The sequence below is a fragment of the Orbicella franksi genome, chromosome 3 (genome assembly GCF_964199315.1).
Source record: "Orbicella franksi chromosome 3, jaOrbFran1.1, whole genome shotgun sequence".
NCBI classification, from domain to species: domain Eukaryota; kingdom Metazoa; phylum Cnidaria; class Anthozoa; order Scleractinia; family Merulinidae; genus Orbicella; species Orbicella franksi.
In genome coordinates, this window is record NC_138147.1 from 20,993,119 (window position 1) to 21,019,877 (window position 26,759).

At 39.0% G+C, this 26,759-nt stretch overlaps 2 protein-coding genes and 1 pseudogene across 19 annotated transcripts in view; 2 read left to right on the forward strand and 1 right to left on the reverse strand.

The window, feature by feature from the left end:
* LOC145482671 (endothelin-converting enzyme 1-like) overlaps positions 1–26,759 on the forward strand; it is a 434,574-nt gene that overhangs the window by 248,155 nt on the left and 159,660 nt on the right. The gene's annotated exons all lie outside the window — the stretch shown is intronic.
* The window catches only part of LOC145482666 (pleckstrin homology domain-containing family M member 2-like), a 152,297-nt gene that overhangs the window by 119,015 nt on the left and 6,523 nt on the right, over positions 1–26,759 (reverse strand). For 6 of the 18 annotated variants that reach the window (XM_081461297.1, XM_081461280.1, XM_081461285.1 and 3 more), the window contains 4 exons: positions 21,337–21,400; positions 20,752–20,807; positions 7,414–7,498; positions 3,835–3,950 (listed from right to left, as the gene is read on the reverse strand). In XM_081461297.1, the coding sequence (XP_081317423.1) occupies positions 3,835–3,950; positions 7,414–7,479 (182 nt within the window). In that variant the 5' untranslated portion in view covers positions 7,480–7,498; positions 20,752–20,807; positions 21,337–21,400. Of the gene's footprint in view, positions 1–3,834; positions 3,951–7,413; positions 7,499–20,751; positions 20,808–21,161; positions 21,217–21,336; positions 21,401–23,922; positions 23,987–26,759 lie in introns of those variants that run through there. The other 12 variants (XM_081461282.1, XM_081461281.1, XM_081461284.1 and 9 more) reach the window with 7 other exon arrangements.
* On the forward strand, positions 17,886–20,743 carry LOC145482708 (uncharacterized; annotated as a pseudogene).

The following is a 26,759-nucleotide window of genomic DNA, read 5'->3' on the forward strand; positions in this document are numbered from 1 at the left end:
CTTAATTCATTTATTTTATTTGTTTTATTTAGTCTGTTTTCTCCCATCCTAGACTGAAACAACAAATCAATAAAAAAAACACATGCACACAGAAATAACTGAGCGTACCTTGTTTGTCCAGTTGCCCGAGTTGGATAGATAAATAAATAAATAAATAAATAACAGTAGATATTGCAAACAGGGTGGTACAACTCATCAAGTAGGGTGCCTAAAATTACTTGAGAGGCTTAACTTAAGGTAATGTTTAAAATGGCTCACTGATTTACAAAGTTTAAGATCATTTGATAAAGAATTCCATAAGGACACAGTTCTGTAATAAAATGATCTTTGGCCACGTGGTTCTAAAAAGAGATATGTTTAGCATTTAACAATTTCTTAGAAGTATCTAGGGGCATGTCCTGTCATACACTTGAAAGTCATTATCACATCTCGATAGTAGAATAGCTCATTTACTGGCAACCAGCCAAATTCCTTTAAGACAGAAGATATGTGGTCAACTTTCGTTTTTCCACTGACAATGCAACAGGCGAAGTTGTGGACTGCCTTTAACTTGCTTAAATTTGTTTGAGAGGTGTTACTCCAAACAGTGGAGCAATAAAACAGTCTGCTAAAATCTAATGCACAGTGTTGTGCAGAGGTAATGCAAGCCAAATGCACGAATTTCGTGCTTTGTTCCTGTCATTTTCTGATGAAAGTTCACTCGAAAGTTTGATTGAAATTTCATGGCCTGTCGAGCAATAATTTGCTGGAACAAAGGACATTTCTTCCAATTTTTGATAAGTTAACGAAAAAATCACAAGCACTAATGATAATTCGCCAGCCAAAACATGAAATCTTGTAAGGCACAAAACGGCAGTTCACCAGCGTTCACACAATTTTCTTTTTGTGACTGATCCAGGAACGAAAAAAACTGTCACGTTACTTACACAAGATAAATTTGGATTCATGATATTTGTTTGTAAATTTGTGCTGGAGAACAGGGTATGCACAGCATGAAATCCAAATTTTACAGATCTTTAAATCTTGCATAAAGAATCGTAAATATAAGGCCTCTTTTTTACAGACAAGTTCCGACTTCAGTAAAGGTGCATAAATTCAGAGAACGTGTGAAGACTGCATAGAAGATATTAAATAATCGTAATGGATAAGGATCTACATGGATATAATTTACTACTTTCTATTTAGAGAAATACTCAAAGAACTGAAATAATTGTCTTATTCATCTTCAATAGAAATACCCAATTATTTTGAGTGTTTCGCTTTACACACTTTGTGTCTTTAACATACTTGGTCAATGATGTAGTTGATAAGGAATGAACATATGCAAGGCTGCTGCCTAACAGGCGCCCGGTTGCCGGAGGCTCCTAAGTTACGAGTGCGAGTGACTGAAGTTTTGTTCAAGGAGCCCGAGTGGGCGCCTAAACATGGAGTTTTCATTCCTATCTAATCTGTCCGATGACTTCAATCTTCTCATCAAATCGGTCAAAAAATCATTCATACAATAAATTAAACAGAAAACAACAGCTACTCTGGTCCTCAGTTTTGCTTTTAACACGAGAAATATGGGCCAAAACACGGCAACAAAGTCTCTCTTCACTCACAAAACAGCCATACCTTACCATAGGAATATAACAAAGCATGTTAACACCGCGAACAAAATTTACGCCTTATAAAATTAATGCGAATTTTCGAGAAGTTATGTTTACATACTTTTTATTAACACATACATTTACATACTTTTTATTAATTTCCGTGAGGTACATTTGCATAATTAAGACACAAATTTGATATTTTTTGCTATTATTTCGTTAGAAAACAACAACGTCCAACAACAAAATTTGCTCTTTATTTCCAGCAAAAAACACAAGGTAGCCATACAAACCAGGGCATGAATGGGTCCAGGGTTGGAATGCACCCCTTCCTTTTCTGGATACACGCTTTGAACTCTTCTCTGCCATCGTGACGTTATCCGTCGGTATGAACTTTGACGGTGGTGTTTGGTCAACTTTTGAAGTTAGGAGCCCGAAGGGCTCCTTAAAAATTTCCTTAGACAACAGCCTTGATATGCACACTTATGGGCAAGTAATATGTTAGTAGGGGCTTCTGAAAACTGAAATAAACTGGCCCACTGGGCAACTGGATTTCAAATTTTTCCTGTCCTGCACAGTGCAGTGTAAAATTCAGCAAGTGACATGATACTTTTCTTAGTAAAGTAAAGTTATGGTAAAGGGCTTGAGATTTACTTTTTAACTTAATGGCCAATTCGCTAGTAACAAATCAAATTTTGCTAGCCAATAACTTTTCACTACCTCTTGTAAAAATTCATCTTCAAAAATTTTAGAAACTCCACAGTCCTTTACATACATGTAGTCATAAATACACATATTCTAAGCCAGGGTTCCACTTTTGCAGTTCCTTTAGTCCTCAAGCATTAATGCCATGGATCATCAAAGTGTACTTGTCCCAATTTAACTTCACCCTACAGTAAAATATAGAATTAACATAAACATTATAAGAGCACAAAAATTAAAACCTAAAACACAGAACGTGGCTGTTGTCGATATGTAGACGTTATGAGGAGGTAGGGGTGTAATACGGCACCAGCTTTCTGGGGGGATGCAACATTTGTATATTTTAAAAAATGCATATTGTAGTGTAGAAAGACCTAACAAAATCAAAATATATGAATAAAACAGAAACCAAATAGCAACAGAGACCAACAAAGTGCAGTAGAGATCAAGTTTCGTGACTTTTTACAAAAATGACATGGGGTTTTGTACATACCATTCGTCAGTTGTTGATTAACTGGCCATTCAGGAGAGGTTATTTTTGGCAACTAGTTTGGGATGCACTTTGGTGGCCATTACTGTTGTGGAGAGGTGGCGTTGAAATAGGAGTGAATGTATGGACTCACCACCAGGACAAAAAAAGTGGCCATTGTGGAGAGGTGGCTGTTGAACGGAGGTGGCCGAAAGCTATGGCATACTGTGAAGATATGTCTCAAGAAATTCATCACAAAAGTAACAAACTAAAAGGTCACTTACCGATAGGACAACTCATATCAGGTGCGTCAAAGTAAGCAATGACAGCAAATGGTCCTCACGAGTCTTCATGCAGTTGTTGTGGAAAGCACGTGGTGTTGACACTATTGTTGTCTCTACTAACTCACATTTGATTGGTTCCGATTGTCAAAGGTTGTTTACTTCAGGTCACGAAGAACTTATGAGTGATTATCGATGATATATTACCTTCCTGGTACCCAGTAAAGAATGCTTCATGTAATATGTCACATAGGAGAAATCTCAATGAAACTTTAGTCATGTGATCAATAATCTGCCATATATGAAGCACTTAACCAAGGATTTTAGCGTTTTCTCATAGTGTCTGTGCTTTGCACTAGACACAAAAATTCATTCGAAAAACCATTGTTTTACATTGTAGGTCTGTGTATTATAGGGCACTGATTATCTGTACATGGTGGACAAACAAACAGTTACATATTAAACACTTTTCCTGCCACTGTAACTTCTCAAATGGCCAGAAATCATTCAACATATTCTACCTTTATTCAATGTTTGTTCTTCAGTTATGATAAATAGCCAACATTAAATTAACTACCCAAAAAAGAAACCAAAAAAGAGATCAACATACTAATTTTACTTCCTGTTGTACCTCAGAAAGAAACCACATCTTTGTAAAGTGTTTCATTCAGTATTGAGAAAAATGCCAGTGAAAAGTTGCAAGAAGCTGATGAAAGCTACGTGTAGAATGTACATGTAAAACTTGTACCTACAGGAAGTTCCATACAAAAAACCAACAAACAATTTTCCTTACCCATGAAGCAGAAAGTGGTCTATCAGATCCAACAAGCATTGTAAATGAATGTTGTTAGCAGTGACTTGAAAGTTGGTTATACCTTCATCCAAAGCTGTCTGTTGACTAAGCTGTAACTGACACAAAACATAGCATGTAAGTTTACAAGTAATTACTAATAAGAAATGATACCAGCAGGGGTTTCAATAACATTTTCAGCAGGTTTTAGTTTTACTCGCCCAGTGTCTATTTATAACTTTGTCATTAGTAACTCGATAATTTATCTTGTTTTCATGTGGATTAAAACCCATGTTGGGTGTGACAATAAATCAGAATAGAAGAGCATAAGCAAGGACAAGGACGACCCTTTCCTCATGAAGACAACTCAAAAGATTCTAGATTTACACCTGTGGAGACGAAAGTAAGTCAGTTTCATTTCATTTTCCTGTATAAAGATAGATGTTACGTTAGTCGCTAATTTTCTTTAGAGTTATTTTATGCTGGCACATGTATTATCGTGTGTCAGATTTGTAATATGTTAGAGTTCTACAATTTCTGCTCATTTTACGTTCTAGTTCGAACCGCATCTTTTGCATCAGTTCACATCTTTCTCATCTTATTCATTGGATCTTAGAATTATTGGATTTATCGCATCAAAAGATTTGAAAGAGACAGACACTGAACATGGAGAGAATAAAGCCCTTAATACATGTATGAGAGTTAGTGTGCATTCAAATCACTCTCTTCTTTGAATCGTTTTGACATCATTTGTAGGTTGGCTGGCTTAAGATTTAGAATGCGCTGCCTGCCGCCTACAGGAGGGCAACTGGTTCTCACAGGCAGGTGAAACCTCTTCAAACTGAACCTCTTTATAAGAAAAACTTTCCCTAGATTGTCAAACCAGACACGCAAAATCGTGCTCACAGCTGGTCAATTTGCCCAGTGTCCCGCCCTTAATTAATGAAAGCCCCATACCAGCGTGAGTTGGACCAATCCACTGAAAAAGGTTTAGACCTTGTCCTGCAGATGTAGAATTGTCGTTTGCTGATGCTGTGAAGAAACTACTTTTATATAGCACAATATGATTGCATGTAAATTATATTTAGTTATTTTGCCTGTCTTAAAGTTAGGGGACAGGGCCACATCACCACAGTTTTCAGTAAGAGATTTTCTGAAACACATGACTTCCTTGGAAAGCTCGACATTTTTGTTTTTTATTTATTACATGTGGATAGGTAGCTACTGTAGCGTAAATAAACTTTTTATTTAGCAAGTTAAATTTGTAACTCCTTTTGACAAAAGTAGCTGGAAAGGTTGCAAAAATACTATGATTGCAATATATTTTAATTTGAACCCAACTAATGCGCATGGCCACCATGGAATAAGAGGGGAGGGGAGGAAGAATGCGTGGTTCCAGAAAATATCCATACCCCCAACAGAGGGTTTATTCTAGTTTGACCCCCACCCACCACAATTTTCTGTTCCAGGGGACTCCATGGTACTCCCCCCGCCCGCTGGAATTTCCAAGATTTTTCAGCTTGGGTCAGCCAAGGTTTTTCCTTTTTTTAAGAAAAGGCATCTACTAATATGTCTATCATTGACAATATAGGCTTTGTACCATCCTGCTGGGAAACCACAAAACACATGAAGGCATCTTAGACATGTTTACATTTAACAGAATGTAAACAGATGTACACTAAGAGAAACAAACCCAGTAAAAGCACTGTAAACCATAAAACAAAATACATCTGAATAGTAAGAAAGGGCTAATGCAACAGAAGAATGGAAAAGGAAAATTTCCATTTGATTATTTCTCTGGTATTTCTCAACATTCGAGAAAATCGAGAAAAATGATTTTTGCCTCAGTAAGTAAGTACGTAAGTAAGTAAGTAAAGACTTTATTTAAAGAGGGTAGCACTAAAAAAGTATAAAAATACTAACAAACATACTTGTGGATCAAAATTAATAATTTTATTAAGATACGGAATACTTTGTTACATTTGATAAATTGTTCAAAAATGATTTCAAAACCAGTTTTCCAAAATACCAAAAGTTTCCTAGTCAAATCACTATATTTGGAACCTCTTGTAAGCAACCACCTCTCATAAGCGACTGCGACCACTTTCAGAGCTAAAAGTTTGAAATTTTGTTTTGTTTTTAACCTCCCGTAAGCAACCACTTGGCAGATAATAGAGCAGAAATTGCTTGATAAGGTGTTATTTGTGTAACATTATCTTATTCCTGGGTAGTACAAGAGAGGGAAATTTCTAAATGCGAAGTACCAGATTTTTTTTCAAAATTGACTATTCACACGAATAAAACATTTGAAAATTTAAAGCAAAGATGCGCATATACTGCACAAGTGGAGGAAGTGTGGCCAGGTGGTTAGGGCGCCAGACTTGAAATCCGGAGGTCGCGGGTTCAAGTCCTGCTCTGACCACTTAGCTGGAGTTGTTTCTCGGTAGACCCTAGTTCAACTCCTCGGTCATGCTTGTAAATAGCCAGCTGGTCTGCCTCCCGCCAGTTGGGATTTTTAAGCCTATTACGCTTAGTTGATATATTTGTTTCCTTCATTTAAAGTGGCATGCCTGTGAACTAGCTAGGTGTAGCTAAGCGCATTGACCACTATAAACAACAATATTTGAACATTTTATTTTTTTAAACAACATTTGAACTTATCAGCCTTGAAAGAGACAACCTTAAATGTCTTTTAATTACAGAGAGTTAGAACTAATTTCCTAATTCACTATTCTCTCAAGAACAATCAACAGTTTAACAGAACTAGAGTATAAAAATCAAAATACAGTGTTCAGCATGGTCAACACGTTCCCTTTTCATTGTTTTCAGAGTTTAATTTCAGTCAAGGAATCAATGTCTTGTTGTCTTTGTAAAAAATGTTTGACCCAATATGGTCTAAGCTCTCGTAAGCAACCACCTCCAGTAAGCAAGCACCTAGGCTTGACATTTTTGGTGGTCGCTTACAGGAAGTTTGACAACATACAGTCGAACCTCTATTAAGTGGCCACTCTCGGGGACGAGACAACTGGCTGCTTAATAGAGGTTCGCCCGAAAACAATGTTGGGTGTGGTCCAGTTTTCAGTTTATCAAATATAAGTACAAACAAATGCAAGTGGAGAAGAAGAAGAACAATAATGGTACAATTATGTTTCCACAATGTCATTCTTTTACCTTCATCTGGCTAAAAACATTCAACTTCAAATCTTCCTGGCCGTTTAATAGAGGTGTAAAACAAAACAAAATAACCCTTAGGATGGCAAAAAGCCGGCTGCAGCCGCTTAATAGAGGTGGCCATTGAATAGAGGTTTTCATTACAGTGTATAGCTGACAAGTTTTCTGGGACTTTAGCTGCTGGGCGCCAAATAAAGGTTGCCACCTACATGTAATAGGGGGCTGCTTAATAGAGGTTCCACTGCATTTCTAAAATGAAAGAAGAGATTCTCAAAAGGAAAAATTAATGCCTAATGATCTATATGCCTAATTTGTAAGGGTTATAAACCACATTTTATGGAATCCCAATGCTTTAACCTGATTAAAGAAATTAATGTCAAATTTTATGAAGGGCATTGCACATTAACTTACTCCCTTTATCTGGTCTGCAATTTGATTGAGAATATCGTCTTTCAATTGATTACTCCTGGAAGACATCAGTGGCCATCAGATGATTCTGAAACAAAGATCCATTCCAGATTAAGGATAGGACTATGTCATGAATTTCAGTCATAAAAGAGTTATTGTCAAACTCTGGTCATCTCAGTATTAATGATGATTATTAGTACCTACATTTTACTACTATCTGTTATTGTTTTGGTAGTAGGCAACACATTGTTTGTCATTTATTTTTGGATGAGTGGATTTTATGTTTGGACAACCAAAATCTAGAGAGTACTCATCCAATGGACAAGTGAAATGAAAAAAGTTTTTTCCCCTGGCCCCTTTCATGGCAGGGATAGAGCTTGGTTTCAAATACCTTGTCTTCAAGTAATAAAATATCAATTGTCCTGAAGTCAAAGAAAGCTATATGTGCATAATATATACCTGCCAACTCATACATTATTAAATGCAGCCAAACAATAACAATATTTCAATGCAACATATCACAACATTGTTGTGCGCAACATGATGCGCGCGTTTGGCTACCCTGTTGTGACATGTTGTGACATCTCGGGTGTTGTTGGCTTAAATTTGGCCATTCCAAATGTAAGTCTGAACTTGTTGTCAGAGAGGGTAATGTTGTCAATTATCTTAGGATACTATTTAGAGACAAAGCATTATGGATGCAGTAAAACATGCAAATATGCTTTCTGTAAACATATCAGGTTTTGAGCATGCACAGTAGGACGAGACAGAATATAGACGTGTGCTTGTACTCGTTAGCTGGAATAAAAAGTTATCTTTCTGATCTCTGCCATAACATTACATGGTGTCAGAAGTGGGATCGCGAAGTAACCAAACATACCATTTAGCTCGATACACTGGAGAAGGTGGAAGAGTGAAGTAATTTCCGAACGACACGTGTACGATCGATTCAAGAAAACAACATGGCCGCCAGCGCCTCATTCATTGACAAGGGTCCAACCATGGACTGGAGCACGGTTGAAAACCTATACTCACACTTCAAAATGTGGAAACAACGCTGTGAACTGCTCTTTACAGGCCCGATGGCCAAAATTGACGAAGAAATTCAGTGTAAGCACCTGCTTTACTGGGCCGGTGAGCACAGCTTGGAGCTGTTCAACAGCTGGGGCCTCTCGGCAGACGAACAAAAGAAACTGGAAACCTACTGGAAGAAATTCGAAAACTACGTGAAACCTCACTCAAACGAGCTGATCGCCGCCTGGGAGCTACACAATCTTCGACAAGGTACACTATCGTTAGAAGAATTTATTGCAAAGCTTAGAATCCTTGTCAAAGAAGCCAGCTATCCATCGGAACATCATGATCGATTCTTGAGAGACTTCCTTGTACTCGGCATGAATTCAGACCATGTCAGAAAGGAGTGTTTCAAAGAAGGAAATGCTCTGACATTTAGTAAAGCTAGAGAAATGGCAAAAGCAGACGAATCAGCAGACCAGCAGCTTCAGCTAATGAACCCAGTAGCGTCAGCAGTACACCCTGTTAGCTCAACCAGGAGAAACCAATTCCAAAGCGACCAGCTGAACCCAGTAGCCGGTGGATCAAGGCAAAACCCAAAAGGCAACAAGTCAGGAAAAACGCAGCTCTGCAGGAATTGTGGTTGGGGCCCTCACTCTCATGAACAGTGCCCAGCAAGAAATGCAACGTGCCATTACTGCCAAAAGGTGGGACACCTTGCCGAGGTATGCTTTTCAAAACTTAAAAAGAAGGATGTGCATGAGATTGAAGCTACTAGTAATAACAATGCCATACCTGAGTCAGAGCCTACCCAATCATTAGATGATTATGTGTTCCTGGGCCCAATTGAAGCAACACCCCTGGCCATGAGTGTAAACATTGTATCCTGTAGAGAAAAGGCTCTGCTAGAAGTCTCCTTGGCACTGAAGCCAGAAGGAAAACAAATGAATGCACTCTGTAAGATAGACTCAGGTGCTGAAACAAACATTATACCCAAGTCCCTATACAAGCAACTAAGCCCTGAGACACTAAGCTTACAACAACCTACAGTGAAGTTAACTGCTTATGGTGGAGCCGAGATCCCAAATCTTGGATCTTGCCAATATATGTGAAGGGTCCTAACAATTCCAACCCCAGAGTTATCCGAGCAGAAGTTGTTGACGTTGATGGCCCTGCCATAATTGGTAACATGTCTGCACAAGATCTGAACCTCCTAAAGCTCAACTGGCCAGTCACAGCCAACACAAATGCAACCACCCAGAATGTTGTACAAAGTGAAAAGCCCATGCCCAATGCAAATACTGTCAAACTATTTGACATCAGAGGCAAACAACACCCCTTCCCACTGACAAACGACTATTTGTTGGAAGAATATCAGGATGTCTTTACAGGAATTGGCTGCTTTCCAGGACCCCCGTACCACATCGAAACTAACCCTGACATTCCCCCAGTACAGCATGCTCCAAGACAGGTTCCAGTACAACTACAGAAAGCCTACATAGAAGAGCTAGACCAGTTAAAAGAATCTGGAATTCTGGTTGAGGTCCAAGATGAATATACCCCTTGGGTTAACTCTGCTGTGGTCACCATCAAACCCAACGGGTCGATCCGTCTGTGCTTGGACCCTCGGAATCTCAATAAAGCAATCAAGCGCAACCCCTACTATGTGAGAACCATAGATGATGTGATACCGAAAGTCAGCGGCTCCACCCACTTCAGTATCCTTGATGCACGCAGTGGATTTTGGCAAGTTAGTCTTGACGAGGAAAGCAGTAGGCTGTGCACCTTTAACACCCCATGGGGAAAGCATAGATGGACAAGACTTCCATTTGGCCTTACGTGCAGTGGAGATGTGTTTCAAGAAAAAATGGATATGGTCTTTGGCAGACTTGAAGGGCTCAGCGGTATTGCAGATGACACATTTGTCTATGGCACGGGCGAAGCACAACATGATCAGCACATACTAACTGTCCTTGACACAGCAAGAGAGAACAATGTGAGATTTAACCCGGACAAATTCCAGTTTAAAGTGAAGGAAGCATCCTTCTTCGGGCTCACATGGACCCCCGACGGGATCCGCCCTGGCGAAACCAAAATCAAAGCAATCCGTGATATGCCATCCCTGAAGAACCTTACAGAGCTGCAGTGCTTTTTGGGCATGATTAACTACCTGAACAGGTTCTCACCCATTCTAGCCCAAGTGTCAGAACCTGTGCGACAGCTGATAAAAAAAGATGTACCATTCGTGTGGCAACCAGAACACCAAAGGGCATTCCAGAACCTCAAACAAGCAATCACTGAAGTACCAGTCCTAGCCTATTACGACCCAGAAAAGGAGAACCTAATCCAGTCTGATGCAAGCCTTAAAGGCATTGGATGTGTGTTGACGCAAGAGGGCAAACCAGTTTGCTATGCCAGTCGATCACTAACTGAAACTGAGTCTCGATACAGCAACATAGAGCGAGAGTTACTCGCTGCCTGTTGGTCGCTTGAAAAGCTTAACCATTACGTATTTGGTAAGAAGGTGGTCATCGAAACTGACCACAAGCCGCTCGAAAGCATCTGGAAGAAGAGCATATCGAGCGCACCACCACGCCTTCAGAGGCTCCTACTTAAAATGGCCAAATACAACATGGAGATCAGGTACATTCAAGGAAAAAGCAACGTGATAGCAGACGCCCTTTCCAGGATTAGCCACATGGAGCCCCCTGCAGAAGACAACGAAGTCCCCGTGGTGGAACTGGACACAATCTCTCAAACACTGCCAGCCAGCCCTGCCAAACTAGATGAAGTACGAGAGTACACTGATCAAGACGTTGTACTCAGTCACTTAAAAGATGTCATGCATCATGGATGGCCAGAATATCGAAATGAGTGCCCACAAGACCTGAAAGAGTTCTGGAACTTCAGAGAGGACCTGAGTGTTGAAAATGGCCTCATTCTCAAGGGACACAAACTCGTAATTCCCAGTAAGCTACGCCCACAGATGTTACAAATCATACACCAAGGACATATGGGAACAGAGAAGTGTCTCCTGAGAGCAAGGGACAGCCTGTTTTGGCCAGGCATATCAAGGGACATCAAACAGATGACAGAGAACTGTCCGACATGTGCACAGTTCTCCAAACAGCAACCAAAAGAAACATTGCATCCACACAATGTACCCAGTTATCCATGGCAGAGGCTTGGATGCGATCTGTTCGACTATGGAGGTGCTCAATACTTACTAGTCGCAGACTATTACAGCAAATACCCCATCGTTAGAAAGTTGAGCTCAACGACATCTGCTGCAATAATCAACCACCTCAAATCAATCTTTGCAGAACATGGTATACCAGAATCCCTGGTATCTGACAATGGCCCTCAATACAGCAGCAAGGAATTTGCAGCATTCTGTGACCAATGGGGTATCAATCACATTACTAGCTCACCAGTGTATCCAAAGAGCAATGGATTCATAGAAAGGATGGTACAAACCGTAAAGAACCTTCTAAGGAAGTCCGAGGCTGCAGGACAGGACCCGTATCTTGCGCTCTTGTCATACCGGGCCACGCCTGTCGATAGCAACTTACCATCACCAGCCAAGTTACTGAACAATAGAGAATATCGCACACAACTACCCAGCAGTGGACGACTCCAATGGTCACAAGCAAAAGAATGCCACCAAGATCAGCTGCAGCACCGCCAAGATGTTCAGAAACAGCAGCATGATGGCAAGTCCACACGTGAGCTACAAAAGCTTGTACCAGGCCAACCAGTATCGGTGTTTCAACCAAAAACCAAGACCTGGACTCCGGCAACACTGAAAGAGCAAATGAACCAGCCAAGATCCTACATTGTAGAGACAAACAGTGGTTCTGAACTAAGGCGCAACAGAATACAGTTAAAACCGTCAGGCCAAGTAGCACCAAGCCTTGAAGGTCAACTGCTCTCTAGCCAAGACAATCCACCACAGCCCAGTGCACCTACATTTACATCTCACCAAGTCCCGTCACCAGGATTACCCCAGACACCCCAGAAACCAGCTACAGTTGGTGAGGGAAGTGCCGACCAACATCTGACAACCAGAAGTGGTCGTGTTGTAAAGAAGCCATTAAGGCTGGACCTTTAAACTTTGTTAATCAGAACAACTCGGCTTAGCCGTCTGAGAATTTTGTTGCGTTGGATTCAATTTGACCAATACTTGCGTTATTTAGGTTCCAATTTAGAGACCAAGTTTGTCTCTTTCACCCGGCAAAGTTTTTAGGGTGGAGATGTAAACATATCAGGTTTTGAGCATGCGCAGTAGGACGAGACAGAATATACACGTGTGCTTGTACTCGTTAGCTGGAATAAAAATTTATCTTTCTGATCTCTGCCATAACATTACACTTTCAAGTACAAAGTCTTCACATGAGATAGCAGCACTGCAGGTAGTACAGGCATTGAACACACTACTAAAAATTTTTGACCTTTTTTGGGGGACTTATTTGGTTAAAAATATCACGTTCCACAATGACACAAATTATGTGCCAAAAAATTATTCTATGACAAAAACGTTTATATGAATTTATTTGCATGCAAATAAAAGTTTTTATGTCACCTCCTCATTTATACATTTAATTTGTATCGGGTGTTGACATGATGTGTAGGTCATTCAAGGGTAAAGGTGGGTAGATTGCTGCGTTCGTATTACCGTCATTTGATACCTTAGACAATACCTTGGAGTTGTGCAAGAATCACGAGACAATCAGGCAATTTCATTACAACAGAAAGTAGTGTTCGTGGCTAGTCTGATGCGACGTTTCGTCTCGGCCAAGAGACTCTTCAGAGACCTTTAGAATTCAAAGGCAAACTTGTTGAGCATCACGCCCAAAGTCCTGTTCGCAAATTCTTGATGTTGACAGTCGTGGCTAGTCTGACGCGGCGTTTCGTCTCGGCCAAGAGACTCTTCAGAGACCTTTAGAATTCAAAGGCAAACTCGTTGAGCATCACGCCCAAAGTCCTGTTCGCAAATTCTTGATGTTGACAGTCTGGCCCTCTATCGCAGAAGGATTCCCAACCGTACGTTCATGAGTTAAATTTATACAAAAGCAAACAATTGTCAAATACTTGTGAAATGTTCGTGGCTAGTCTGACGCAGCATTTCGTCTCGGCCAAGAGACTCTTCAGAGACCTTTAGAATTCAAAGGCAAACTGGCCTGGCCCTCTATCACAGAAGGCTTGCTTTTGTATAAATTTAACTCGTGAATGTACGGTTGGGAATCCTTCTGCGATAGAGGGTCAGACTGTCAACATCAAGAATTTGCAAACGGGACTTTGGGCATGATGCTCAACGAGTTTGCCTTTGAATTCTAAAGGTCTCTGAAGAGTCTCTTGGCCGAGATGAAATGCCACATCAGACTAGCCACGAACATTTCACAAGTATTTGACAATTGTTTGCTTTTGTATAAATTTAACTCATGAACGTACAGTTGGGAATCCTTCTGCAATAGAGGGCCAGACTGTCAACATCAAGAATTTGCGAACAGGACTTTGGGCGTGATGCTCAACGAGTTTGCCTTTGAATTCTAAAGGTCTCTGAAGAGTCTCTTGGCCGAGACGAAACGCTGCGTCAGACTAGCCACGAACATTTCACAAGTATTTGACAATTGTTTGCTTTTGTATAAATTTAACTCGTTAACGTACGGTTGGGAATCCTTCTGCGATAGAGGGCCAGACTGTCAACATCAAGAATTTGCGAACGGGACTTTGGGCGTGATGCTCAACGAGTTTGCCTTTGAATTCTAAAGGTCTCTGAAGAGTCTTTTGGCCGAGACAAAACGCTGTGTCAGACTAGCCACGAACATTTCACAAGTATTTGACAATTGTTTGCTTTTGTATAAATAGAAAGTAGGATTGTGTAATTGTCACACCCTATTCAGTAAAAGTAGTTCGCCTCATTTTCCTGGAGCACAAGAGGGTAAAAGAGCGATGCTAGCTGTGACTTGCCCTCTTAGTCTGTAACGCTAAATCTTGAAGTTGTTCAAGCAATCAATCAAGGCAAGCAAGGAAACAAAGTTAAGTACTTTCTCCTTTTGTATACCGTATATATCTACAACAGATATATTTCTGACATGTTTTTGCTATGGATAGCAAGAGCAAAGTTCTTATTTTGGGGCACTCGTTTGTGAGACGTTTTCAATTTTCCCTTTATGAAGGCCTTGATTCTAGAACTTTTCCCGGACTTGATTTGTCCTTGGTAGAAATTCACTTTTTGGGGATTGGGGGATGAACTGTCGCTAAAATTCAGGCATTTGACCTGGACCACGTTAGAGCTTTGCAGCCTGATATTGTTGTCTTAGAGATTGGGTCTAATGACCTATGTGAGGTTGGGCATTGCCCCGAAACCGTGGGTTCCTCTATTGAGAGTTTAGTTTGTAAACTTCACAAGGAGTGTGCAATGTAGCGTTTTGTCAGGTCATTCACAGAGCGACACTCCCTTCCCATTGTCCACGGTATAATTCTTCTGTAGACACATTGAATAAATACCTGGACGTGGTTCTTGAACCTTTATCGTTCGCTGAATTCTGGCGACACAAAGGCCTGCGCGAGCCTAAGATCACTGTCTTGAAGAGGGACGGAATTCACCTTAATGACCATGGCAACTACGCTCTCTACCGTAGTTATAGAAGTGCCATTTTGTTTGCATTACAGTGTATTACACTTGGGAAGGCCTTGCCTAAATGACTGCTTCAAACAGGTCGGACCTATCAGGCATTTACGTTTGCACTTTTAGTAAGCGCTTTGATTTTTAACAGTTTAATTTTCTCAGGGCCGTTTTTTGTATTATCTCCGGCAGTATAGCATGTTCCTGGCGGCATCTCAATTTTTTGGGTTTGCTAAACATGTTGCCGATTTACTGATTTTTGTTTGGTTCCTGTACATACTTGAATATTTTACTCAGTAAATGTCCTGTAGATTTATCAGCCTTTACCATAATGTTCTTGTATCCTGGTCGCAGTTACTTTGCATATTCACCCTTAAGAAATCTGGTGAAACATAAGGCCCACTGGTTGTATTTGCTGTTATAGATTTCTACAACCCAGCAATAATGTTGACTCGTGGAAAACACCGTGTGGCCCCAGGCACCGTTGGTACGTCTGCTGGTTCCAAAAAGGCAAGCTCGAAGCGCACCACACCTACTGCGTCTAAGCGCACCCGAACAGGCCAATGGATTAACAGCCTGAACGGTTCTCATCCCAGCCAGCTACAGCGTCAGCCATTAGCACCTCCACAAAATGTACTCAGTGTTGATATTGGGACCCCGGCCGCATCCAGTTCTAGCGTCCCAAATATCCCTTCAGGTTCTTCCATCCCTGTCTTGACATCGGCGATTTCAGCGGCAGTGATCAAGGGTCTTACTGATGCCGGTATCTTCACCAGTACCAACGTCAACATGGCACAGAATACATCCCAGACTGTTGCAGCTGTACAGGAGTCAGTTGCTGATGTAGTAGACAATTTAACTGGTGAGGGCCATGATATTTTGAATCCTAATCACCTTGACACCCGCGATAGTAACAACCGGCCACAACAGGTGCATAAATTGATTTGCGTTCCCTTAGTGAGTCGGGTGCCTGAAAAAATTCAAGCCAAAATTTGGGCCAATGAGTATGTCGAGCTTGGTAGTCTATGTTATTCTATCCCGGGTGACCCAAAATACAATTTTACTGTCAAAACACCAGCCCCGTCAAACCAGCCAGTTGTTACTCTCGAGCCTGTCCAGAATACTAAGCGTATCACCACAATAGATCACTGGACCTCTGCCTTTCAAATATTTGTTGCAATATATACAGTTCGCTTTCCTGAGAGCGCCCCGGCTTTAGTGAAATATAGTGCAACGGTGCATGATTTAGCAGCTAAAAATGCCCACTGGAAATACTATGATGAAAATTTCCGGTATTTGAGGCAGAAGTTCATTTTTCCATGGGACGATACCCACTGGGAATTGTGGCTGCAGGCACACCGCATGAACCGGAATTCATCACAGACTGCCATGTCAGGTAGCTCTAGTGCTAGGCCTTTTAAACAGCCCTTTTTTGAGAGGCTTCTGCTGGAAATTTCACCAAGGGGACAAGTGTTTTGGGTGTAATTTCAAACACAAATGGTTTAAATGCGGTGCCGCACACCCAGCATCTAAATGTCGTTCTTCAAAGCCCCCAGCTGCTACCTCACGCACAGTCCCAACCAAAACCTCTACCAACACCAATACGGGTAAATAAATTAAGTGTTTACTTAGCTAATTATCCTTTAACTTCGAAACAATATCTTATTAATGGATTTCTAAATGGTTTTTCACTTGATTATGTTGGACGTAGAGCAACCGCCACTTCCATTAATCTGTTGTCAGCACTTCAAAATCCCAACGCTGTAAATGAAAAGCTCAATAAGGAAATAAATTTAGGTCGTATAGTAGGGCCATTTAACACACGGCCTCTTCCGTCTTTGCGAATCTCGCCTTTAGGTCTGATTCCTAAGAAAACGCCTGGAGAATATCACTTAATTCATCACCTGTCTTTTCCATTTAGTAAATCTGTTAACTTTCACATTCCTAAAATCGTGTCTAGCGTTCATTACGCATCAATACACGATGCTGTCAGATTAATACGGCGAACAGGAAGGGGCTGCGAGGTAGCCAAAACAGACATAAAAACACTTTTCGCTTAATCCCGGTTTCACCAACTGATTATGATCTGCTAGGAATGTTTTGGGAGAATCAATTCTATTATGATCGATGCCTCCCTATGGGGTGTGCAAGCTCCTGTAAGATTTTAGAAACATTCAGTTCAGCTTTAGAGTGGATTGCCTGACATAAATTAGGAATTCTGGGCATTTTGCATATCTTAGATGATTTCCTTATTATTGAGCCTGACCATTCGACTTGTTCCAATAGCCTCTCTAAATTTCTCAAGACTTGTGATGAGCTAGGAGTTCCAATGGCACCTGAAAAAACCGTAGGTCTGCATACTGTTTTATCTTTCGCGGGTATTGAGCTTGATACATATCAAATGGAAGCTCGTCTTCCACACAACAAGTTAGAGAAATGTAGGAACATGTTGCAAGACTTTTTAAAGCGTAGAAAGGTTTCTCTTCGAGAAATGCAATCTCTTATTGGTTTATTGAACTTCACCTGCTCAGTAGTTCTACCAGGTTGGACTTTTCTTAGACGTATGATTAACGTCACAGTGGGTGTACGTCGCCCAACCCACTAAAGTCATTTAAAACGTGACGTGAAAGGAGATCTAAGCATGTAGTTACAGTTTCTTAACCACTTTAATGGCAAATCATTCTTTTTAGATTTCATTTGGGTTTCCTCAGTAACGTTACATTTGTACACGGATTCTTCCGGAACTTTAGGTTATGGTGCCGTTTTCGGACATAAGTGGTTTAACGGCGAATGGCCCATCAAATGGAAATCTAAGAATATCATAGTACTTGAAATGTTTCCGATTGTACTTAGTGTCCGAATCTGGGTGGATAACTTAGCCAATAGATGTGTCATGTTTCATACTGACAATCAGGCGCTAGCGGAGGTTATAAATAAGAAAACAACAAAGGACAGGGAGCTCTTGGTTCTTGTCCGCGCCCTGGTTTTGTCCTGCTTGAGGCATAATATTCTATTCAGAGCAATCCACCTGCCCGGGATTTTAAATACGAAAGCTGACGCCTTATCGCTGTTGCAGGTGGACAAATTCAAGTCCCTCGACCAGGATGCGGACCAAGAACCAACAATCGTGCCTCCCCATCTGTTACCAGAGAACTGGGAGATATAACTAAGAAACTTTTAGCTGCCACTTTAAACAGCGCCTTGGCTAGAGTTTACAGACAGCCTTGGACTTTGTTCACTACTTGGGCTGCTCAATATCTAGGTACCTCGATTATTTCACTGCCAGTGCAACCAGCTGTTTTAGCTTTCTTTATATCACATTTGTTTTCTCTTCACTATGCTTCCTCATCAGTGACCACTTACGTTTCCGCTATTAGTTACATACATAAGTTAGTCGGGGTAGGCGACCCAACTGCAGCAACAATAATTGTTCAAATTCTTAAGGGTTATAGGAAATTAGCTCCAGTCAGAGATGTTCACTTACCAATCACTCTGCCAATCTTACACCAGCTAATACAATCGTTCACACATACAGCCACGTCATCTTATCAGAAATGCTTAATGTCAGGCAGGTGCTCTTTAGCGCTTTTTGCCTTTTTGCGAATAGGAGAAATGACCACCACAACTGGACAACAGGTCAATCTTATAAATATAATGCAGTTAGATCGTCTAGTAGACAAGCATGGCCATGTCAAGGCCCTTCAGCTTTCTCTTTTTCAATATAAGCATAGCGACCCAAGTCAACCTTTTGTAATTTATATTTAACCTGAGATCAATTGTTGTCTGGTACAACTTATCTTAGATTATATCTTGCTAAGAGGACATACTCCAGGTCCCCTATTTTGCTGGCCAGACGGGAGGCTGATTTCTAGATCATTCTTTATCACACAACTTAATAATGCCTTGCGGTTTAACAACCTAGATGCTTCTTTATACAAGTCACATAGTTTTCGTATTGGTGCGGCAAGCTGGGCACCCGCTAAAGGTTTTTCGGACTCTCAGATTCGTTTGTTAGGTCGCTGGAAATCAAACGCTTTCCTTAAATATATACGAATGCCTAGTCTCACCACTGACTTATCAACACCCTAGCTATGAATTAGTGCAATAGATAACACACGCAGGTGCTGTGTTGTCACATCCTTAATGTTTTCTGGCATTAAGCTTCGTTTATATTTATGATGTCTCAGAGTTTGCCAACAGTCTTCGGGTAGGGGTGGCTGCTTAACAGCGTCCTTCTGGCCTTTTTCGTGGCCCTCACCTTTACTAGAGCTTAAATTACTTTTAAATCGTTGGTATGACGACTTTATATACTTTATGAATGATTATTATGTTATGATGCAGTTAATTATTAGTTAGTAATTTATCAATTAAAAGCGGCCACGACACATGGCCAAATTATTATCCCAGCAGGTTGCTGTCATTACTTTAAGCGCTCTAGCAAACAGAGCTCGACTGTTGGCTTAAATCAGTCATGTAGTCAATATGATTGAAAACCATTCAATGGAAGGGGGCATAAAATACATTTGTTCGAAACGAATAGAACGAGAAATCAATACATACATGTACATGCAGTTGATCAAACTTTTTTTGGTACCTAAATGGAGCAGTTGTCTTTGATATAAGGTACATGTACATCTGCTTCTTGCGATCAATATGTTTTTTTTTAATTCTATCCAGTGTATTTTTTTTATTTACTTACAACAGCCACAATTCTTACAATACAAATGCTACACACAGCACTACAATTACTTACAAATTTACGAGTTTACAGCAATGTGCATTACTTACTATACCACAACATCAAAATATTACAGAGCCGTTCAGGATGCAGGGGAATGACAAGATTGTTACTATCCCTATACCAGAGGAGTCTTTTCGTTAATTGAAATTTTATTTTAGATATTTTATTTTAGTAAATTGATATTTTTCAGATTGTACTTAAGAAAACACTTATTAAAAAATTCATGCATGTAAATGGCCTTACTATTGATTTTGTTTGAACATTATGCGATCACTAAGTTCATTAATTGTAAATGCTCCAGCAATTCTTGAGACACACAAGATGCATCTCAACAGAAAGGAGAAACAAGATGAGAGGTGGTACATGTAACTTACTCTTTTGAGTGTTATTGTACTGTATGGTGTACATGCAAAAGTTAGGAAAACAGGTGTTTATTTCTGGAGTGAATTGTTCACCTTTAATAATCACAAGATGCACAAATTTGACTTGTTAATCATAAAAGGTGATACTTTGTGAATATTAATCGTAAAATGCATCTCTTACTCTTAATAATCGTAAAATCCACAATAATTATTATTAATGAGCAGGTTTGGCAGCTTTTACAGTTAATAATCGTAAAATCCCAGATTAATAATCATAACTGATAGCAAATGTACTTATTAATCATAGATGCCGATCTTCTGTCAAAAGGATGACTCAAACCAAATTTCAGTCAACTGGTCACCATTACAAAAAAAATCAAACTCAAAGAAGTACATCTCAAGGGGCTTAATTGCTCTGATGTAAATGTAATTCAGCCTAAGTTTTGACATGACAAACTTTTTATCCAGTTTCACAATTACATACAGATCAATATTTGAAAAGAAGGTTCAGTAAGGTGTAGATAACAAAGGATAGATATTAAATTTTAACATTGGTTCTACTTGTAATGATGTCCAATTATAGTAATAATACGTACGTGCATGTACATGAAGCCAGGAAACTTCCGTTACCAAAGTGGTTTACAGGGAGGCCCTGGAATGAAGGATCACACAATTTAGGATAGGATTATCAATTCTGATCGATCATAACAAACTAATTCATTTGTCATTTGTACTGAGAAAGCAGATTCCAGAATCAAATAAAAAATGGCTAAAAACCACCTCAATTTCTTACCATGAGAGGTAAACTTAATTGATTGAGATTACTTGTGATATTATTCTATTTTCCTTTTGGTCATTCACTAGAATGTCACTGCAGTCCTAGAGTCAGTATATTATATTGTGAAACAACATAAATACAGGAATTTATATAGAAATGAAACAAAAATATATTTAGTGGCTGGAAATACAGAAAAGAAATGTATAATTGAAACCCCTTATCTTGCACCTTTTGCATATTTCCAAAGCAACTTCCATGAGTGTCAGTTTCACTGTTTTCCTCTCTATAAGAATACCCAAATAGAGCACGGAAATGTTACCAAGGTGAAACTAATTCACTTGTACTTGGACAGTGAAACGCAATCTGGAATCAATTGGAAAATGGAAAAACCACTATTTCTTACCGTGAAAGATGAAGATACACCTATCCTTGATAACACAGTGGCCTTAAAAAGCAAGCAACCAAAGCTGTAAGATAGTAAGAAACCAGACAAAACAAACAAAATTTTCACACATCCAAAACCTGTGTTACACACAGATACAAAGGAAAATTCCTCCTCACAGTAACATAAACCCACAGGTGCATATTAAGCTTATCTAGGAATATCATGTGGATAAGTCTCAAAGAATATGAACAGGTTATATATAAACTGAAAAATTTATCACCATAATACAGTGATAAATTTCTCAGTTTTATAAATAAGCCTAAAGTAGGCTTTTACATTAAGCTGTTCATACGTTCATAAGGTATTTGTACCTATTCACAGACAGTAAAGTTTTGTTATATAATTCTGTCAGAAAATGGACCACTATTTTCTATTTAACAATTACATCAATGAGCTCGAGATTTCTGACGTGATAGTTGATGAGGCCAATTAAGGTCAACTCAACTATCACCCTGCTCATAGAAATCAAGAACATATCTAATTGTTTAAATAGTACAAGTACATATTCTAACTAAAATTTCCTTCAATTAACCATTTCCAATCATTTATCAACTGGCGAAGCTGCACACTGTTGCACTATTTATGCAACCATATTGTTATGTACGAGGTGGCCTCAACTAAAAGCCTGATGGTTTCTAGAGGTCACCTCGCCTCAAATTAAAATATTTATAAATACTGTATATTAAGTAGAAAGGCAAATAAACAGAATGAATGAGTGAATGAATACTTTGTATGAAACTTCACGTTTTTTTTGTGAAAACTGTATTGTCATTTGAATTTTGTACTCAATTACACGTGCTCATCAATTTTTTTCAACAATTTTGAGTTTTGAAAGTCCAGAAAGCATGAATATCTGGACTCTGAAGTGAAATTACATGTACCCTTCTTTTTTTAAATGTTCCCCCGAAACTCCTAGGAAACAAGAAAAGATCTTATTTCAACCTACAACTACCGCACACTAATTAATGGCTGATAGTGTGCGATAGCTCAGCCAATAATGATAATGATGGTGACAATAATAATAATAATAATAATGATGATGATAATAACATTAATAATAATAATAGCAATATTTATATTGCAAAAATACAATGTGTAGTTCCAGAAAATATCCATACCTCCTCAACGGAAGGGATTTTTTCCTAAGACGCCTCCACCCCTCTGGATATTCTAATTAAGCTTCATACAATTTTGCAGAAACCCCAACCCACCCACCTCAGGAAATTCCAATCCCTTCGGTAGGGGGAGTATGGATATCTTCTGGAACTGCACAATGTTCAATTGTACAACAATATTAAAAATGGAATAAATGTATTATATAAAAAGATAAAAAAATAAATGCTACATAATGGTAAAAGTTTCACATGAAACAAGCTATGAATTAGTAGGCAGTGATAGAGATCAATTTTACTTTTGTACTGGATATTGGTGTTAGGATATATCTAGGTGAGTTTGAAAATATGAATCACAGAGCTTTTAGGGAAATGAATATAGGCTAACACCACTTATGATCTCTGTAGTATGACTCTAGGGTACTTGAAAATTGCATGAGTTGTGGTACATTGGTATAAATGCGATCTACTTGTGTATGGTAGTCAGTGGTATAATTTATGGTTAATTGTGTGTATCCTCTGTTTGTTATCAGTGATTTTTTGAGAGTCCTTTGGCCTGTTGTGTCTTGCATTAGATTAATATTGAAATCTCCACTTAGTATGGTGGGTATTGTGGTATCTGATACTACTTAGTTATGAAGATGAGTAAGGGCTCTGTGAAACTGTAACATTAGTTTTTGAACAGTAGACACCTACCACATCCATATTTGGAACTGGACTGCTTAGAACTGTTATTATATTCTTTTGCTATGCCACTGGAGAACCATATTCAATTGCTTTTCTGACAGTACAGATATTGTTTATTTGTAGTGGTTAACTAAACAACTATAAACATATATTGTTAAAATGATCAAAAAAATTCCATGAAAGCTCTATTCTGTTTTTAGCAGCCATTCACAACATCTAAGTCACAGTTGTGTTGCCAACCTTTAAATGATTGAGAACAATTCTTCAACACAAAATTAATGAACCACCCTAATTTTCCAAACTATACATGTACTTGCAAACTTGTTCATTCCCTGATGCATTTTCGAGAACTACAGTACACTTCTTCAAGCTAAGTTTGTGTGACAGTTGCGCACGTTTGTGATATGACACCAACTACAACAAGTCTCTAAGTCTTTTGATGTGAATGCAATATGAAAACAAAAGAACACACTCAAAACTTTTGGCAGTCCTCCAAACAATTGAGAAAAATGTTTCACCACAAAATAAGTGACAAACGCTAACTATCCAAACTACACTTACAACATTGTTTATTCTCCGACATGTTACTTCTATCTAGAGAACAATTTGCATGACTGTTGTGTGACATTACACCTGCTGAGCATGAACCCAAAAAGCAAACAAAAAATAAATTCAAAATTTTAGCCTGAAGGCAAAATTTTAAAGCTCGCAATCGATTTGGGTTCTTGAAAATCTTCTCACTCACCAAACTATAGTTGTAAACTTGTTTATTCTCCAACGTGCTTCTTCTTACTAGAAAAGAGTTTTATGAGACTCATTAGCATTACTGTTAGGTCACTTTTTGATGACACCTTCTCAGAATCAACGCCCACCAATACCATAACTCAGCATAAACTCAATATGTAAACAAAAGAACATGCTTAAATTTTGGCTTGTACAAATCCTCCTTAAGCCTGAATTTTTCAGGTCTTATTTTTACAACTGCTTAAGCTATGTACAAAACTGCCATGATAATTGATGTCTTTACATCTTTCTCTGGAGGTCAAATTTAATATATTTCATATATTCACTTGCATACATAGATTTTGTTACACGTCCCCTTGTATAAAGAGGCAATTCTCGTATGTATATGCGTACCTGACCCTAACATTTTCTCAAGGCCAGAAAGGATGACTGTTGTGTGACTTTGATTTGACACCTACTCTGCATGAACCAAATATGCGAACAAAAGAAGAGGGTCCTCTATACTTTTTAAGTGAAGCATGACTGGGCTATTTATGTTCTCATGAATAGTGGTTTGAAATTTTTCTTTTTTTTTGATTCGAGTTAAAAGATGGCAAGATTCATTATGTCCACGTGAACAAATATTGTTTATTTAACCGTGTCCCATGAATGAAGAGTTGAAGTAAACCCAATTTGTGAACCATTTTGTTTTTGAGTGATGAATGTCCAACAATTTTACAGTTTTGAAAATGTATGAATTGTTTTGGAACAGCTGTGCTGGGGTTTTGACATTAAACGGACTTCACATGGATCAATGAAAGTCCTAAAATAGACCATTAATGGTTTCTAAACAAATAAGACATTAGTCATCTATTGTCGCTTATGCCCAGGACAACCCTAGAAATCAAATTTTGGTGTTAAAAGATGTTTTATCAGCCAGCAACCTTATGTGAATATGGTGCTTCAGAGACTTTGGTATCTCTGTTAAGGCAAATTTGGAGCTTATCCCAATTAGTCATGCCTTAGTGATAAGAAACCATTGCAAGGTTAATCCCCACCATTGTAATCATTGTTACTATTTATTCATCTGGGTGAGGAAAAGCACTAGTGCCTTGCCTAAGAACACAATGCAGTGCCTTGGCCAGGACCTGAACCTGGACTGATCAATCCAGTGTCTAGACAGGGCACTAACCATCAGGCTACTGCAACTCCAATCTCTATAACTCATAGGTACAGGTATTATTCCTTGCAAGTGTACTGAGTATACTGTCTAATGTACATCTGTTCGAAATTCTACTGGGGAATGCAGAAATGCACTAAAGGAACATGAATATATACCAATCAGGCCCTCTTCTTCTGGAAAGGACTAGCAGCAAAGACCAGTAAAGGGTTGCGTGAATTAGGAGTCAAAACTGAAATGTGACTCCTTTGGAAGTTGTGCAACTAAAAGTTCAACTCGAACTTAACTTGGCAGTGTGGAATTAAGACAACCATCTATGTCTTTGCAAAACAAGGAGAGGTCTGACAGACCTGTTTTGTGATTTAGATGAATACTTTATTTTAGTTTAAATTATCATATTTAGTGTTATTTTCATGGCTGTAATGCGATATAGAGCTTTGTATATACTCACTATATAAGTAAAGTTACTGTATTGTATTGTAATACTCAATTGAAGAGCCAAACTAGGAGGAAAAAAAAAAAGCTTTATAAACAGGTAGGAAGAAGTTGAAATATTAATTCTTGAATTTGTTTTTTTATTTTTATTTAACACGGAATCGTCTCCAATTTCGCATGAGTGTGAACTAATGTTGGATATTATTCGTGACACGTGAAAAAGCCAAATATTTTTACGCGACTGAGTTTCACAAAGGGGTATAGGAGACCCTCAAAGAACAAGCTCGAAATTTTAGTCTGTGAGCAAAATTATAAAGCTCACATTGAATTTGAGAGCATGAAAATCTTCTTGCTCGCCCAAAACTATAGTTGCAGACTTGTTTATGTTCTAACCCATTTCATATAACTAAAGAGGGATTCTATGAGCTAAATTTGCATAACTATTGTGTGACTTTGTGATATGACACCTCCTTGGCATGACAATATTTAGTTAGTGCATACACAACAACTAGTTAAAAAAAAAATTCAGTGTTAAAAATGCACCTTAGGAAACTCACAACCCATTGCCCAAAGTCTGCTAAAATTAAGTAAAGCAGATGCAATTTTTTGAATGAAATTCTTGTCTTTTGTTTAGCCCGAAAGGTGAAAGGGAAAATAACTGCGCACTCCATATATATTGCTCTACATAGTATTCTTCGTTCAATAAACTCTAGAAAAGCGTTGCGCTCTTGACAAAATGTCTGTTTTTGTTATTGTACAGCAACCAACATTGCCACCCTATTTATTGCACATACTGTACAGACATAGTTGAGGTAGATACGAGTTCCAGGGGTGGGGAATTGTTGGGTCTCTGTGCAGACTGGATGGCGGTGGATGGCGGATGAAAAATGCACATGATAAAATGCGGATGACAAAATGCAGATGGAAAAATGCGGATGACAAAATGCGGATGGAAAATTGTGATTGACAATATGCGGATGATAAAATCCTTATAATGTTGTTACAATATGCATTAGCACGTGCCTCTAGGGACCTGTTCCCACCGTGCTTTAGTTTATTTAGTATTCTGTTATAGCTTGAAGTTCAGTTGTAATCGTGTCGAGTTCGAGCAAAGTGTATTTCATTTTACTCCGTTTGTGTCCTTCATAATATTACACGGTGTCAGCGAGCAGAAAATTGGTCTAGTTTCTCTTGGTCGTCGACGAATTAAACTGTCAGCGACATGAGCGATGAGGAAGGCCATA